The sequence below is a fragment of the Cololabis saira genome, chromosome 3 (genome assembly GCF_033807715.1).
Source record: "Cololabis saira isolate AMF1-May2022 chromosome 3, fColSai1.1, whole genome shotgun sequence".
In the NCBI taxonomy this organism is placed as follows: domain Eukaryota; kingdom Metazoa; phylum Chordata; class Actinopteri; order Beloniformes; family Belonidae; genus Cololabis; species Cololabis saira.
The window spans coordinates 7,985,468-8,003,305 of record NC_084589.1 but is presented as its reverse complement, the minus strand read 5'-3'; the positions used below and the strand labels follow the sequence as shown (position 1 = coordinate 8,003,305).

The 17,838-nt window shown below is 43.1% G+C and overlaps 1 protein-coding gene across 1 annotated transcript in view; it reads right to left on the bottom strand.

The window, feature by feature from the left end:
* Positions 1 to 14,526, bottom strand: part of LOC133425003 (TGF-beta receptor type-2-like) — a 51,549-nt gene extending 37,023 nt beyond the window's left edge. The window contains exon 1 of the mRNA XM_061715640.1: positions 14,280 to 14,526. Within this exon, the coding sequence (XP_061571624.1) occupies positions 14,280 to 14,379 (100 nt within the window). The 5' untranslated portion in view covers positions 14,380 to 14,526. The remainder of the gene's footprint in view (positions 1 to 14,279) is intronic.
* Between the last annotated feature and the right edge of the window lie 3,312 nt (positions 14,527 to 17,838).

The following is a 17,838-nucleotide window of genomic DNA, read 5'->3' as shown; positions in this document are numbered from 1 at the left end:
ATGGATTGATGGATGATGGATGGATGGATGGATGGATGATGGATGGATGGATGATGGATGGATGGATGGATGGATGATGGATGGATGGATGGATGATGGATGGATGGATTGATGGATGATGGATGGATGGATGGATGATGGATGATGGATGGATGGATGGATGATGGATGGATGGATGGATGGATGATGGATGGAGGGATGATGGATGGATGGATGGATGGACAGATGGATTGATGGACAGATGGGTGGATGAGTGGGTGGATGGATGGATGGATGGATGGATGATGGAGGGATGGATGGATGGATGGATGGATGGATGGATGGATGGATGGATGGATGGATGGATGGATGGCCAGCTTGGGGTGACAGCTTGGACCTGGCAGGCCAGTGTCTTCACCCCAACCTCACAGCTTGGACTGACAACACTGCGTCTCTATTGCTTTCTTCCATAAAAAGTGTCACCACGAAACATGAGGCAGCCCCTGCTGGTGTTGGGGAGACCCCAGAGCAGCTCCCTCTCCCCTGACCAGCACCGGTGGTGGGGGAGACCCCAGAGCAGCTCCCTCTCCCCTGACCGTCAATGGAAGGTGATCCAGGGAGAGAAACGATGCTCTGCCTGCAGTGTGGAGGGTTCCAGCTGGCTACGGTACAGTAGGGAATGCACAGTAACTGTTTTGGTATTTTTGGGTGGGACATGAACTAAAGAGGGATACCAGAATTCTCCACCACATCCTGTTCACATATGTCCATTTAGTGTCTTTCTCTTTTTTTATACTGTTAGCTTCTGAAAAGCATAAAGTAATGAAATGCTTTACATTTTAAAATATAATGACGTTTTTTGTCATACTTTAACGACAACTTTTGTTCCCAAGAAGAGTAAGAAAATCCATAAGTATCAGTATCGATAAGTGGCATTAATATTAATAAATTCCTAACGATACCATCCCTATTTGTGATCAGCTAAGGTTTTTCTCCAAAAACAGTTGAACAGGTATCATAAATCTGCATGAAAAGATGAACAAGAATCAGTGTTGAGGTTCCAGATTCAGGAACCAGCCGTCTGTGCTCTGGTTTCAGGCTCACAAGAAACGAACAATCAGCTTTCAGATATGGTTATGGTTGATAGCAGATCTCTGACTGACTGAGTGGAAGGTAGCTCACGCTGTACAGTCATACGCTGGTAGGACTGGTGGTGTTATCAGTAAAATCCCATCCCTGCCATTCTGCTTTCCACTGTTCTCCTTTAACCTGTTGAGACCTGCCTCTCCAAATGCATGACAGGTAAATGTTTTTGACCTATGATGTTTACTGTGATTAAAGATGCCCTTTTAAGCTTTATTTTGGAATATAAAAAAAGGGGGGGGGGACTGTCTGTGTGGCTCTTTTGTTGAAATAGACTCAACGTGGGTGGGACAGAAGCTCTGTGTGCGCTGTTCACGTCTTGTGGTGGACAAAAGCGGTTTTGGAATCATGACGGCTCAGCTACAAATTTGTACAAACACATGCAACCACCAGCAAAAAATGCTGCAACACATACAGTACAACCACTGGTAAGGAATATGGCAAGACATACAACAACTAGAAAAAAGTACAGCAACACATAATCACTGGCAAGAAATACAGCAACACAGGATGGCAACATAGACTGCGTTTACATGCTAAATAACCCTTTTTTAACCGGAATATTAGCAATAACCCAGTTTTGCACGGCCATGTAAACACCAATAACCCCTTTGAATAACCCGAATTTGCTCATATTCCGGTTTTTAAAAACCCCAATATGACCCCTGGGTTACTCCTTTTTAAACCCGAATATTGGGTCATGTAAACGCTAAACGGAATATCCCCATCAAACGGAACATGAATTTGTTTTCTGCACATGCTCTGTTCACAAGGAATCCTGGTCTTTTGAGTCCAGGAAGTTCTTATAAACACGGAGAAACGCAAGACCAGGGGTCCGTTTCACAAAGCAGGTTCAACAAACTCTGAGTCTAATCCTGAACTCTTAGTTGATCTACTCTGAGATCGGAAACTCTGAGTTTTCGGTTCCAGAACAGCGGATTTGAGGTAATTTACTCAACTCTAAGTAGTTTCACCTGGAGTTAAACTCGTGGTGAGGGAAATCAAAAGCCATCATCAGTAGAGCGCTGATACAAGGATTCACCATGGCAACCGGCGACACAAAAGAGTGACATACATTTTCTTTTTTTTCTTTTTAACTTTATTTAACATTTCAATTTACAAAATCCCTTTGAGGAAACATCAGTTTGCATCTCAAGATCCACATACTCCACGCCACTGGAGTTAGAAGTGTTAATACGTGCGTATGGCGAGTATGAGAGCATATTTTGGAAAAAAAAAAAAAGAAATTTTATTGTCATTTAGATCAGGGTCGTCAATTGGGTACGGCAGCTGCCACACCTCGGCTTCAGGGGAAAATGTAAATGTTTTTTTTTTTAAATACATTTATGGAATTACTCTGCATCTATTTGTATTGATTTATTCTATTACTTAATACATATAAAATAACTACAAATGCATATCAGAATAACATGATGGATTTCAGTAGGTATTATCTATCCCAACACTTGTACCCCCTCATATGTTGAAATGTCCCAGCGTCCCTGACGACAGTGGTCGCTATCAATCTGGTTTTTAGTGCGCTCTGCAGTGTTACTAACTTACAAAAATGAAAAGGAAGCAGACAACCACGCAATTTAAAAAAAAAAGAAAGAAGGCAAGTGATGGGTCCAGAAGATATTAACGAGGCTGTTAGCCACTGATGGATTAATTATGCAAGTTCATTTCAAAGTAAGATATAAATCCTCTTATACATCTGTTTAAGGGAAATATTTGACTTTTTTTTAACTCTCCCTCTCCTTTTTGCATTTGGACTTTACCTGTTTGAAGTTAAACTGGGATGTCCCTGTGATATTGTTGCACTGAAATAGTGAATAAAGTGAACGAGTTAAATTGCGTTTGTCAGATAAGCCTTTTCTGCTCTCATATCTGCCGCTTGCTGTCCGTGGTGCAGAAAACGGATACATTGCGTAAAGACCCATTGGCTCAATTGACGCCACTGAGGGAGGAGACAGAGAGAAACTCCAGGTTCGCTGAAATAAACCTGGTCCCGACCAGGTTAGGTTCAGAGAGTCTGTTACTACGGTAACTGACCGAGAGCTTAAGTTACCTCTCTTTGTGAAACAGGCTAGAGTTACTCCTCTTTCTCTGGTTTGAGTTACCTCCCTTTGTGAAACGGAAAACTCAGAGTTTCCCTCATTTCAGGGTTAACAGACTCAGAGTTTTCACTAAACCTGCTTTGTGAAACGGACCCCAGGAGGAGACTTCAAAAAATCACTTCATAAGTGAATCAATTCATAAATGTAATGAAAGATATGAACATTTCTGCATTTGTAGACGGTAGAAAGTACCGGGATAGCCAGATTTACAAAAAGGTGAGCCAAAAGTTGCGTGAAGCAGCATTTGTACAAACACCAGACCAGATCAAGCTCCGCTGGAAGACGCTGAAAAAGGAGAACTACAGGGACAAGAAACAAAACTTCTACTGGGCTGTTGCTTATCCTCCGTGCTGCTGTTATTGTTGTTCTCCGTGCGTCGCTGGTTTGATCCAGATATCCCAAATGATTAATCACCATGTATACAGGGATAACCCAGATTATTCCGAATGTTTCAGTAACCGGAATATTGACCTTAACCCCAATTTTGACTGCATGGAAACGTAGTCACTGGCAAAAATATGGAAAAACATACAACCACTTTGCGCTATGGCAAGGTGTGCATTAGCATCCTGAAAACTGACCTAATAATGGCCAAACTCACTTTGAAATGAGAAAAATGTAAAGATGTCAACATACACCTGCACATTTTCCATAGAGTTAACGATCATCTCTCCAAAGGGCCGGATCTCTTTGGTGGTCCTGCACCAAATAACTGTTCAGACATCATCTGTTCACCTAGTGTAGATGTGTATTCATCACTGTATCAGCAGTAAATGAGTGCTTCTCTTCAGCCCTCTATAATCTTGTTTTCTTTGTTCTTCTATGTAAATCATTTTCCTTCATCGTTCTCACAGCTTGATGAGAAACACCGACTCCTGTTCTTGTCCGTTTGTTTTGCTCTGCGTTTTCTTTTTTCATTTCCTTGAGTTTTCCATCTTGACACGCCGACAGTTTCGCAAGCCCACCTGTACGCTTCCCTTTTCTATAACTCTGCCGGTTTGTTTGTAGCCGTTCCAGATGTTCCAGATGCATATCGTCTGTTGGCTGCCAACATACGATATGTTTTAACACAGTCAGTGCTGGATTATCTTCTTAAAGAAGTTGGAAAAACCTTTACATTCTTTCACCCCGGCTTGTCCGTAAACACTCTTTCGTAAGTGCTCACTCGTGCAGGTCTTTCTTTTAGAAATGCACATTAAAGGGTGATTCCATGTGTTTTTTTTCTTAAAATCAACTCAAACATACATACATACATACATACATATACATACACTTTAAGTTTTAGCTTTCGCTGGTTCAACAGCTGTGGCTCAAATGCAAAAATGCCTCTCCTGCCAGTTCTGACGCTGTGAATTCGTTCTGCCGTAGATCCCACTTGTGATATGCAGTTATCAACAGCGGCATCAACCTCTGCGGTGGAAAGAGCTTTTGACGAGTGCGTCTTTGGACTTATGAGAATACTTTATGGCGTGAGACGATATCTGATGCAACAGAAAAGCCACTTCACTGTGGTGAAAAGGGTTCCCCTCCTGCAAACAACAACAGAAGAAAAACCCCCTCACGCATCTGAAAGGCAAGACAAAACAACTGGAGTCCTGCTATCATGAGATCAGCTGACCCAGCAGCGTGTCTGTGGAATCCAGCCAGAACAACGACGACTGCAGTTTTTAAACTTCAATGATCTTAATTATCATTCTGTGCATGTCATCACATCCTGCAAGTCATCCGTGGGGACTTTTTTTTAACTGCGCTGACCGTAACGTGGGGGGGGGGGGGTTTGATTTGATTTTGATTTGAAGATTTTATTTTGAACATGCATGTTAAAAAAGAGTACAAAAAAGTAAAAAAAATAGAATATATATAAATATACAACAACAAACGGCCAGCATTTAGTTGTGCTACTATGTATGTGTGTACTAATAGAAGTAATTATAATGTATAGTATTACATTATCATTACTTTACTATAATATGACAATATAATAGAGGACAATAGACAGCAATGGTATAACAATATACTTGAATAACTATATCAGAATCCGAATCCGAACCGTCTTTATTGGCCAGGTTCGAACATTGTCCAACAAGGAATTTGACTCCGGTTATTTCGCTCTTTAGATTTAGAATATCAAACAGTAAATAAACAAATGTGGCACTTATTGACATATATACAATTAAAGAACCGAAGGTGCAGCAGTTTGAGATAGAAAAAAAATGGCGGCTCTGAATAAAATAACATATATACAATTATACAAAAAAGTGAGAGGCGCAGCAGAGTGAGGCAGACATGATTATTGCCGGAAGGTGCATTGTTATAGCATGTAACTGCTATTATTGTTATTGCACGTGATTGGCACTCTATTAATTGTGAGAGTTCATCAGAGCAACAGCTCGGGGGAAGAAACTGTCCTTTTCCTTGTATATAAGAGTAGATATGCTACTGTATATATACACTGGTTCATATATTTACCTCCGATTATATACATAAAAAATTATTATAAATCTATATATCAACATATCTACATATAACTATAAATTAATATATATTAATAGAGATATAGATACACAAATACTGTACGGGTGGGCACACGTCTGTGATAAGCAACCATAGCCTGTAACTACTGGGTTATCCATTTAACAGAAAACCCAGTTAATATACTTTCAAGGCACATTCCATTACCCAGACTTTGGTCTGAGCAGCGAGAGTGGAGCGGCAGTCCAACACCCACACGCACTCTGAGAGACAAATAAAAGCTGCTGATTTAGTGCGGCGGAGTGCCACAGCGGCGACGCACAAGTGAGTAAGAGTGTTACGACATCAGCGCCGCTTCTACGCTGCTGATTAACCACCGGGACGCTGATTATTCATCAAGAGCTTTTACACTTCAGTGATGCGTTACGAGTCACTGTTTATTTACCCATTCTAACCCTTTAGCCTTTTAGCAAACACGCACCAGGGTGCTTTGAGAGGGCAGGGAAACACTCAAATAGAAAATAACTCGTGGTTAAAGAGAAATACCCCCCTAAATATGACTGCTTTTCCTGATTTCCGATTAAATGATAGCCCTTCTTGGGTTACATGTTGAAACTGGAGTGAGACAGTTTTAGACCCTGAGCTTCCAGCAGCTCGTGTGAGGGTGAAAAGTTAAAGTATAACTGATGGTGAAGGTCGGTGCTGTTTTGTGGTTCACTACTCCAGCTGTCAAAGGCTTTAAATGTATATTTTCTTTTCCTGAACTCTGCACTTTTTCCTGCTCTAAGATTATTGTGTAGGAACGGTGGTCTGGAGACGCCGGGGACCTCGGTGCGTCACAGGGAAGTGGAGGAGGAGAGCGCGGACCGTCATTAACTCTGCTCCTGATGGCTCCTGAAGGGGCCGTAACTGAAATGTGAGATCTCTTTGTGCTCCTGTTACTGAAGAGGGAAAGTCACGCTCCTGTGACCCGCTTCCATCTGGCGCTCCGGCCAGCGGATAACCTCCATAAATACCAGCTTCTTGGAGCTGGAGGCAGATGACCACATGAAGAAGATTCAGGCTCCACCGATGAAAATAATGGAAACAGTTTGTGTAGCACAAAGTAGAAACTCTGCAAAATGATTTCATTCATTACGTCTGTTAAGCAGAAATAGTTCTGATTTCTACGGATAAGTCTAAATAACCGATTCGGCCAATCTCTACGTCTAATATTGACGTTTTAGTAAGTTTATCCATGTACATGATACGATTTGGTTTTAAATAATGATGGATGGAAGTACTTTGAGTTACAACTGAGTGAGAGGTGTTCACTCTTTCAAACTGATGTAGGGAAAACAAGTGATGGAGTGACTCTTCCTGCATGTCTCTGTTTCTTCCAGAAAATATACAATTTCTACTGCTGCAAAACGACAGACCACTCAGATCCCCCTTCTCTGGCTAAACGAACCGATCGCTGACGTGATGGAAGCTGATACCTCCAGAGAAGGGCCATGACCAGGTGGGTCCGTGTTTCAGCAACATAAAACAGAGCCGTATTATATACATCCATCCATCCATCCATCCATCCATCCATCCATTATCTGTACCCACTTTCTCCTTTGCGGGGTCACAGGGGTCTACTGGAGTCTATCCCAGCTATTTTCAGGTGAGAGGCAGGTACAACCTGGACAGGTCGCCAGTCCATCGCAGGGCCACATACATACACATAGTGGTGTGGAAAAAAATTGATATTGCAATATATTGTTGCGCTCTCTGTCGCAATAAATAATCGACAAACGGCAAATATCGATATTTTAGTACAATACACATAATGGATTTACGCGGTTGTCACCGCACTATTGTTCATGCACTTCAATTTGTCCAGCTGTTCAGTGTTTACATTTACAAGCCTAGGAGGCAGTGAGGTACTATACAAAACTAAGTTGCTAATACTTTTCAGTATTAGAAACAAAGCAGTGCACTGTCCTGGTTTATATAAAACATGTTATTAATGTTCATACACTTTAATTTGTCCAGCTGTACAGAGTTTACATTTACAAGACTAGGAGGCAGAGAGGAAATATACAAATGCACTTTCTTTGTACATTGTATGAAGTTTTGGCATTGAATAAATGCATAACTACAGACGTTTTCCTTTTTATGGGTATTTTTTCTTTTTCAGTCACATATATTGTGATATATCATTGATGAAATTTCTTACAATATATCGAATATCGTAGATATCGTGTATCGTGATATTATCGTTATCGTGGGCCACATATCGCCACAGTATTGAATTGTGAGTTACCCGTATCATCCCACCCCTACATACACACAACCAGACATACTCACACTCACACCTATGGGCAATTTAGAATCACCAATTACCCTCTATGCATATTTTTGGACTGTGGGAGGAAGCCGGAGTAACCGGAGGGAACCCACGCAAGCACGGGGAGAACATGCAAACCTTCTCGCTGTGAGGCCACAGTGCTAATCACCAAGCCACCATGCTGCCCTGTATTATATCCTGACTGGATATTTCTATTTACTTTTACTCAGAGAGGATGTATTGATCACTCCTCTGCTCATGTGTGTCTGAAGTGATGATCACCTCTAATAAGTCTGGCTTCATGCAGGTCTCCACATATGTCACTGAGGGCCATATTCAGCCTCAGGGTTCATGACAGTAAACACATGGATGCTAACACTAGCCCATTTAAGGATGCTTTCAGACCTCTGACCCGTTTGTTTTGTTCCGATTCAGGGGCTAAATCGATACAGTTGCTTCTTTTTTCGTTTGTGGCGTTTGTGTTCACAAGGCAGCCGTCTGTAGCGGTTCAAAGCTGATAACAAATGCCATGCGAAACTGTTCTTCATTGGTCAGAATTGAATGTGGAAGGAGTTTCCTCTTCTGTACCCTGGGAAAAACAACAACTATGGAGTATCGAACCACAGTTATGAGTGAGTTGTGTCGGTTGCCGTGTGGATTCTGTTCTCACTACAAACGAACCGCTCCAGGTCTGGAATAAAAGCGAGCCAAGATCGCCTAGGAGAGGTGGTTTGTTTTGTGCCGCATCCGAGCGCGATTGATGTGTTCACATATACCAAACGAACCGATCTTTAGGGGGAAACGCTCCCTCGTTTCGGAACAACTCCAAACGGGACAGGTGTGAAAGCACCCTAAGACATCTTCCTCTCTGCTCCTCTTCCACTTCCTTGTTTTCCCAGCTCACTGAGGATGTGAGTATCAAGGAGGACAGATGGATCCCTGATCCTCCTCCCTAGTAGCAGTTCATATACAGGAAAGATGCTCAAATGTGTACACCAGGCAAACATTAGCACGGCCGACACCACATTAAAGCCATCGAATCTTAGGTTTACATGAACAGAGACGTTAGCTCTGGGGATTATTCACAAGTTTGCGTTTGTGTCTCGTGCACTTATTTGTCCTTGTGGTTTGCCATCACAGAAAGTTGACTGTTCTGTGCACCCACAAGGATTTAGCTTCATTATATCGAAGGCTTTTTGAAGCTCTGAAGTTTATCGTGTTAGCAGTTCTCTGTCAATCAAACCCAATGAAACCACACCTTGTGAGTTTCTTTTTTTTCCTAATTTACTGTATGTCCTTTCGCTTTATGTATGAAAACGAAACAAAAAACTACTGGAAAGCAGGTTTTTCAAGTCCATAAAACACGTTCAGGTTGAGGTGTGTGCATGCAAACTTGTTCACTGGGAGTCTGGGAAACTAATGCAATACATTTTATTATTGAGTCTTTTGTGGAGCGGTGGAAATGGCAGCACATCTACTCTTCTGTCCAGTCCTGTCACTGAAATGAGCGGAGACAACTGGCAAGAGGCCGCTCAGGGCTACATAACTGCCTCAGCAGGCGGCTGGGCTCTCCCACTCTGCTCCTGAAAGTTATCCTCCCAGATCTTTCAGGCAACCTCTCTCTTTTACTTGGCCCTAATCCTCTCATTCCTCCCTGTCTTAAGTGTCCTCCCCTTTAACTCTGTCCAGTTTCCTCGACCATTATCCCTCCTTCTGTTTGACCCGGAGGATCCGGCGGAGCAAGTTAAGGCTCCGAAGACGACTTATATGGTAAAGATAAAAGTGAAATGTCGGAGAGGTTAAAGAAGTGGGTAACCCTTTCCCTTCTTTCTTCTCTTCTGTCTGAGATACGTGCTCGCCGAGCTATGGAGACACAAGCTGATTCCAACTGGATCCAACGTAATGACAAACGTTCACAGAGGTCAGGAAGGATGATTTGTCTGTGTCTCCTCGCCGGCACCTTCAATACAACCTCCTTGGCTGAACACAAGTATCAAGAAATGCTCAGGCACTGAGCGGCTCCTGCCCCGACATGACAAAGATTCTCTCGGAAGGAAGGAAGCGGGATCCTTCCTGTGCAAGCGTACCGAGGGGATGGCTATCAGCATCATCTGAAAGCAAACCAAGAAAAAAACAACAACAGCCCCATGCTGTTGTTGGAATGTCAAGCTGTTCTGGCGCTGAGCAAGGGATGAGGAGCTCCCTGCAGCCCGAGGTGCTCTGGTGAGGTCAGAGGGCCAGGAGAAAGAGCGCATGGGCGGACGCTTCGATGCCTTGTGTACCGGTATGTGTGTTTGTGACACATAATGCCATAGGACCCCACAGTCCTTCTGGTATGTGGGATTTCCAGGTTCAAAATAGGCCCGTTGTGGGAGGAGGGCAGAAGGGAACAGCAGCAACGGGGGGAGAAGGGACAGAGGGTTATTCACGGCTACGTTGTTCTTATTTCTCACATAAACGTGGGCTTTTCCTCATCTGCATTGTGTGGTCAGTCTTAGCAAGGATGACATAGGCTGAGCTGGTTGAGGTGCTACTAAGAATGTGAGGGGAAAGCAGCGCTGGTGTCAAGAAGTTACCACAGGTTACAAGCACAACTACAACCAGTTACAAGCACAACTAAACAAGTTACAAGCACAACTACCACAAGTTACAAGTTAATCTAAACAAGTTACAAGCACAACTAAACAAGTTACAAGCACAACTACCACAAGTTACAAGCACAACTACCACAAGTTACAAGCACAACTACCACAAGTTACAAGCACAACTACAACAAGTTACAAGCACAACTACCACAAGTTACAAGCACAACTACCACAAGTTACAAGCACAACTACCACAAGTTACAAGCACAACTACAACAAGTTACAAGCACAACTACAACAAGTTACAAGCACAACTACCACAAGTTACAAGCACAACTACCACAAGTTACAAGCACAACTACCACAAGTTACAAGCACAACTACCACAAGTTACAAGCACAACTACACAAGTTACAAGCACAACTACCACAAGTTACAAGCACAACTACCACAAGTTACAAGCACAACTACAACAAGTTACAAGCACAACTACCACAAGTTACAAGCACAACTACCACAAGTTACAAGCACAACTACCACAAGTTACAAGCACAACTACACAAGTTACAAGCACAACTACCACAAGTTACAAGCACAACTACCACAAGTTACAAGCACAACTACAACAAGTTACAAGCACAACTACACAAGTTACAAGCACAACTACAACAAGTTACAAGCACAACTACAACAAGTTACAAGCACATCTACACAAGTTACAAGCACAACTACAACAAGTTACAAGCACAACTACCACAAGTTACAAGCACAACTACAACAAGTTACAAGCACAACTACACAAGTTATGAGCACAATTACAACAAGTTACGAGCACAACTAAACAAGTTACGATTACAACTACAACAAGTTACAATCACAACTACAAGTTACGAGCACAACTACAACAAGTTACGAGCCCAACTACACAAGTTACAAGCACAACTACACAAGTTACGATTACAACTACGACAAGTTACGAGCACAACTACAACAAGTTACCAGCACAACTAAACAAGTTACGAGCCCAACTACACAAGTTACAAGCACAACTACACAAGTTACGAGCACAACTAAACAAGTTACAAGCACAACTAAACAAGTTACGAGCCCAACTACACAAGTTACAAACACAACTAAACAAGTTACAAGCACAACTACAACAAGTTACCAGCACAACTAAACAAGTTACGAGCCCAACTACACAAGTTACAAACACAACTACACAAGTTACAGGCACAACTACAACAAGTTACGAGCCCAACTACAACAAGTTACAAGCACAACTACACGAGTTACGATTACAACTACGACAAGTTACGAGCACAACTACAACAAGTTACGAGCACAACTAAACAAGTTACGAGCCCAACTACACAAGTTACAAGCACAAGTACACAAGTTACGAGCACAACTAAACAAGTTACAAGCCCAACTACAACAATTTACGAGCACAACTACACAAGTTGCAGGCAAAATTACACAAGTTACACAAAGACTTAAAACAAGTTACAACAAGGTAAAAGGAAAGTGAAGTTGTGCGTAAGTGTTTGTGTAATTGTGTGTGTAAGTGTGTGTGTAAGTGCATGTGTAAGTGTGTGTGTAAGTGCGTGTGTAAGTGCATGTGTAAGTGCATGTGTAAGTGCGTGTGTAAGTGCATGTGTAAGTGTGTGTGTAAGTGTGTGTGTAAGTGTGTGTGTAAGTGCGTGTGTAAGTGCATGTGTAAGTGCGTGTGTAAGTGTGTGTGTAAGTGTGTGTGTAAGTGCGTGTGTAAGTGCGTGTGTAAGTGTGTGTGTAAGTGTGTGTGTAAGTGTGTGTGTAAGTGTGTGCGGGTCAGTTGGTGAGCGACAGAAAACGAGAGGGAGAGAAATCCAACTCTGCATCAGCTGCAATGCTGCATTGTAAATAACATAAATATGCATAATGAGTGTAAATCTGGTGTAGCTTCCACACACAACTGTAAGGAGGTATTATACATCCCTCCACCTTCAGGAGGCAGTCATGTGACTTCACTTGGAGACGACTTAGACGCTGGCTGAGATCAGTGTGAGTGCAGGCTCTCCAGCCTTTTCCTCTCCATTCAGCCATCGAGCTCCTCCGCCTCTGAAAACATCTTAATCCTTCCTGCTGCAGCCTGCACCTCTCTGACTCCCCGTCTGAAGAACATCTGCTAAGAACATCTTCTGGTCCCGCTTTTACCTGGGATGACCTGCTCTCGAGCAGGAAAGGGCCCTTTAGAGCACCTTTATATTAAGACTAAGACATTCCCGATGGTGGAACGACCTACCAAACTCTGTCTGATCTGTAGGGTCTGCACCACTTTTAAGAGCAAGCAAAAGACATCGGCATCTCGTAAGATCCATGCACTTACGACAATTTAAATGTAGAAACGACACTAGATGGGAGACGGGATTGGTTGGAACAAAGACATTTGTAGTTGTCAACTTGACTGAAGAACCTCTGTATCCTGTGCCATAATGTAGAGATCTGTTGTGAGATGGTTTTTACCCACTGTTCACTAAGAAATAATTTTATCTGCACTTTTCTTTCTTTTAGCTTCAGCTCCACTGTTAGGGCCTGTGGGATATGTGTACTCATTACAAAAAAAGGAAAAAAAAACTTTCCTGTTTGCAGATTTTCTTTTTTCTTTTTCCCTCATCTTTTTTTCATACATCTGGGATACAGTCTTTAATGCATCTGATTTCATAAGCATAAACCAATAAATGCCATACATTGTTTATCACCTTGTTTATAGATCAAATAAATGTATCCCAGCAACAAAAAGGATGGTGTCTTCTTAGACGTAGCTTTCTTATTTAAAAAACAAACAAAAAAAAACCTGTCCAACTGGACTCGTCTGTCCGTCTGACCAGTCTGACTAGCACTCATACAGCCCTACCCTCCTATGTGATTTTGATTCTGCCATATGCCATATGTTGTCTTCCTGTTTGTGTCCTTTTAGAGATGACTTATTTTTTATAGTTGTTGTTGTTTTAATATATCTATTTTTTTCAAATGCACCTTAAAGAAGATTGCATCCAATTTCGTTGTACATGTACAAATGACAATAAAGACATTCTATTCTATTCTATTCTATTCTATTCTATTCTATTCTATTCTATTCTATTGTGCTTGTGTTGTTCTCTCAGATGTAAGTCGCTTTAGATAAAAGCGTCTGCTAAATGACAGTAGTATAGTATAGTATAGTATAGTATATTATAGTATAGTATAGTATAGTATGGTAAGACTAATTGTAGGTGTAGGGACTGCAATGTTTCATCCTCTCCTCCTTTACTTTGCATCACTTTCACTTACTTTTAGAAATATGACGTCATATAATCTTGTTTGACTTTGTTTCGATGATAGTGATTGATTTCATGTGTCCTTCAGCAACACTAGTTTTCTCAGCTCTGGAAGAGAAGGCTCCGTGCGCAGCGCGCACCGCGCACCATAGCGCCGCATAGTTGGAGCGGATCAGTGCAGTGACTCACCTGTTGCGCCTGACAGTCCCCGGCTCTCCGGAGGGAGAAAACAAAAAACATCCCCTCCAGTCCTCACTAAACCGTCCCGGTGTGGCTTTGAAAAGGAGTCCGTCGCGCAGAGCGACCGCTGCGGATGAGCTCACGGCGCAAAACGGTTTGTGGAAAAAGTTTGTGTTGGAAAGTCACTCACCGGCGGTCCCGGACAGCAGCGCCGGCACCAGCAGCACCAGGACGGGGACGAGGAGCGGTCCCCGCGGCGGCGGGGGCGAGGAGCGGGCATGAGCCGGCATGTTTCCGCGGCCTCCGGCCCGAGATGGTCATCAAGAGAGGAAAAGAGAGGAAAAGAGAGGAGGAGAGAGGAGAGGAAGGAGAGAGGAGGAGAGGAGCTGGGAACGAGTCTGGTGCGTCTCTGCTGCGCTGCGCTGCGCAGCTGTGGAGTCACTGACACACACACACACACTGCTCAGACACACACACACACACACACTGCTCAGACACACACACACACACACACACACACACACACACACACACACACACACACACACACACTGCTCAGACACACACACACACACACACACACACACACACACACACACACACACACACACACACACACACACACACACACACACACACACACACACAGGAAAGGAGGTGGGACTCTCTCTCTCTCTCTCTCTCTCTCTCTCTCTCTCTCTCTCTCTCTCTCTCTCTCTCTCTCTCTCTCTCTCTCTCTCTCTCTCTCTCTCTCTCTTTATATATATATATTCAATTCTATTCAAATTGGCTTTATTGGCATGAATGGTAACCATTGTTGCCGAAAGCATACAATATACATACAATTAAAATTAATACATGAAATTATAAGACAATTACAATACATATTTAACATTAAATAACTAACACATGCATACAATATATACAGAACTACTTTACATTACAGTAATAGGCAGGGCTATAGGGAGACTGTGTTGTGTTTCTCTCCATCTATGACATGCGCTGATGTATTTAGCTGCTTCTAAAGCACTTTCCTTTTTTTCTCCAATTAAATGTTGGATTTTGTCCTGATGTGAGAGGGATTCAAAATCCTGGACTTGTTTAATTTTAGGAAAGAACTTAGATCTAATGTCTCTCTCTCTCTCTCTCCCAGTGTATTAGTGTGCGTGATGTTGTGCCTGCGCCCTGCCGACAACATAAATACTGGAAGTGGGACAGTAAACAGCTCTTTACACACACACACACACACATGCGCGCGCACACACACACGCACGCACGGACACACACACACGCACGCAGGCCTCCAGTGAAGGCAGCACGTTTCCTGCGCGCTTCCAGGAATACCGCGGTGTTCCTGCAGAGCTCCAGAGGACCTGGAGAGACTCCCTGCCCGAGGAAGTGAGATATTCACACTGAGGAAAAGTGAGACTTAAGTGTAGCAGTGTAAAAAAATAAAAAAATAAAGTGTGGCAGTGTTCATCAGTCTCTGACACAAGATTCAGAAAGGAATTAAGTGACTTCATGTTATAAAAGTACAGTTGAAGCCTGAAGTGAAACCTCGCTAGCGTTTTGCTGTGTAAGGACTCCTCATAATAATAATAATAATAATAATGATGATAATAATAATAATAATGAAAGCTGCAAGCAGCGATGAACGGGCCCTCGCGCGTGCAATTTTCACAGATAAAAGTCAAGGACTCAAAACTAATTCCGATGACACCACCCACGAGTATTTATATCAAACCATTAAAAAGTTATTGCAGAAAAAAGGAAGTATCAAATATCGACCAATCAGAAAAAGGGGCGGGGCTAATTCATGCAATTGAAGGTCAAGTACTCAAAACTAAGTCCGATGACACCACCAACGAGTCTCTATGTAAAACCATTCAAAAGTTATAGCAGAAAATAGGGACTATCAAATATTAACCAATCTTTCTGCCGGAAGAAGGGGCGGGGCTAATTCAGGCCAATGAAGGTCAAAGACTCAATACCGAGTCCGATGACACCGTCCACTTGTCTTTATCACAACCCGTTCAAAAGGTATGCCAGAGAATAGGGACTATCAAATATTGACCAATCAGAAGAAGGGACGGGGCTAATTTGCACCAATTATGTTCAAGTACTCAAAACCGAGTCCGATGACACCACCCACAACTCTTTATATCAAACCATTCAAAAGTTATGGCAGAAAGTAGGAACTATCAAGTATGGACCAATCAGATGACGGGTGGGCGCGCTTCTTGGCGTCTATCGTCGCCACGGTAACGCTTTTGACTGAGAAAAGTAATGGACGTTGTCGCAGGATCGAGACGCACATTTTGAGGTATAACACACCTGGGTGCACGTTACGGTTAGGGTTGCATTAACTGCCGAAGGAATGGCATAAATTTTGCCAAAATTACACGATTAATTCAAAATGGCCGACTTCCTGTTCAGTTTCGGCCATGACTTCAAGAGACTTTTCTTTAAGTTGCGACATGATACAGGTGTGTACCGATTGTGGGGCTTGAGGCACGAAGTTTTCTAGGGGGCGCCGTTGAGCCGTTAGGCCACGCCCATTAATGCAAACCATGAAATATCACATTTTTCGCCAGGCCTGGCTTGCGTGCAAAATTTGGTGAATTTTGGGGCACGTTTAGGAGGAAAAAAGGCCCTCATTTTCGAGAAAAAAAATTCCTACAGATACAATAGGGCCTTTGCACTGTCAGTGCTCGGGCCCTAATAATGATAATAATTGTTATTTCTCCTGTTCGTGTAAATCATGTTGAGATCTGGACCTTTCGTCTCTAGTGAAACCAAAGGACTTCCTCTGTTTTGGGTGATGTAGTTTGCTACAAATATGGGTAATAAATGAGTTAATAAACTTAACTCATGTTGAAGGTTGGCCCCCCCTTCTCCTCCCTTTTCTCTCTTTTGTCCTGCAGGTGGTCGTGGGTGGCTGTAGCTTGCATTACGGAGCACAAGTCTTTTCCTGACCCTGCACCCCAACCTGGGACTTGCTGATTGGGCCGGAGCTTCGGGAGCTGCGTGCTGGCCTGCGGCCCCCACCCCCGGTCATCCCGTTGCTGCTTCCACCTGCCTGCTGTGCTGTTGCCGTCCCTGACCCACCAGTCTGGCCCTCGGCAGGAGGGTCCCCCCTGATGAGCCTGGTCCTGCTCAAGGTTTCTTCCCTCTTAAAGGGGAGTTTTTCCTTGCCACTGTTTGGCTTAAGGTTTTTCTCCCACCAGGGGAGTTTTTACCTGCCATTGTTTATGTAATAACTGCTCGGGGGTCATGTTCTGGGTATGGGTCTCTGTAAAGCGTCTAGAGACAACTCTGTTGTATTAGACGCTATATAAATAAAATTGAATTGAATTGAAAATTGAAAGGTTCTGCAGCAAGCTGTAAAAACTAAAGCTTCACTGAGTGGATCGTCCTCATCATCCTATATGGATTTTGCTGGCACATTTCTTCAGGCCGTAGCCACCTTTCATCCGGCTGAAGCAGACAACCTGACAACCCAGAGATGCTCAGCACGCACACACAGCCAGTTAGCTTCCCATCCATCCATCATCTCTACCCATTCATTCCCATAACCGGGTCATGGGGATCTGCTGGAGCCTATTCCAGCTCTCTTTGGGCAAATGGCAGGGACAAGTCACCAGGCACTAATCCCCTTTTGAACTGACCTGACACACATTGCTCTAGAGGAGGTACAATCTTTCAACTACCTAGTTAGTGTTGTGGACAACACTGGAGGGACAGATGCT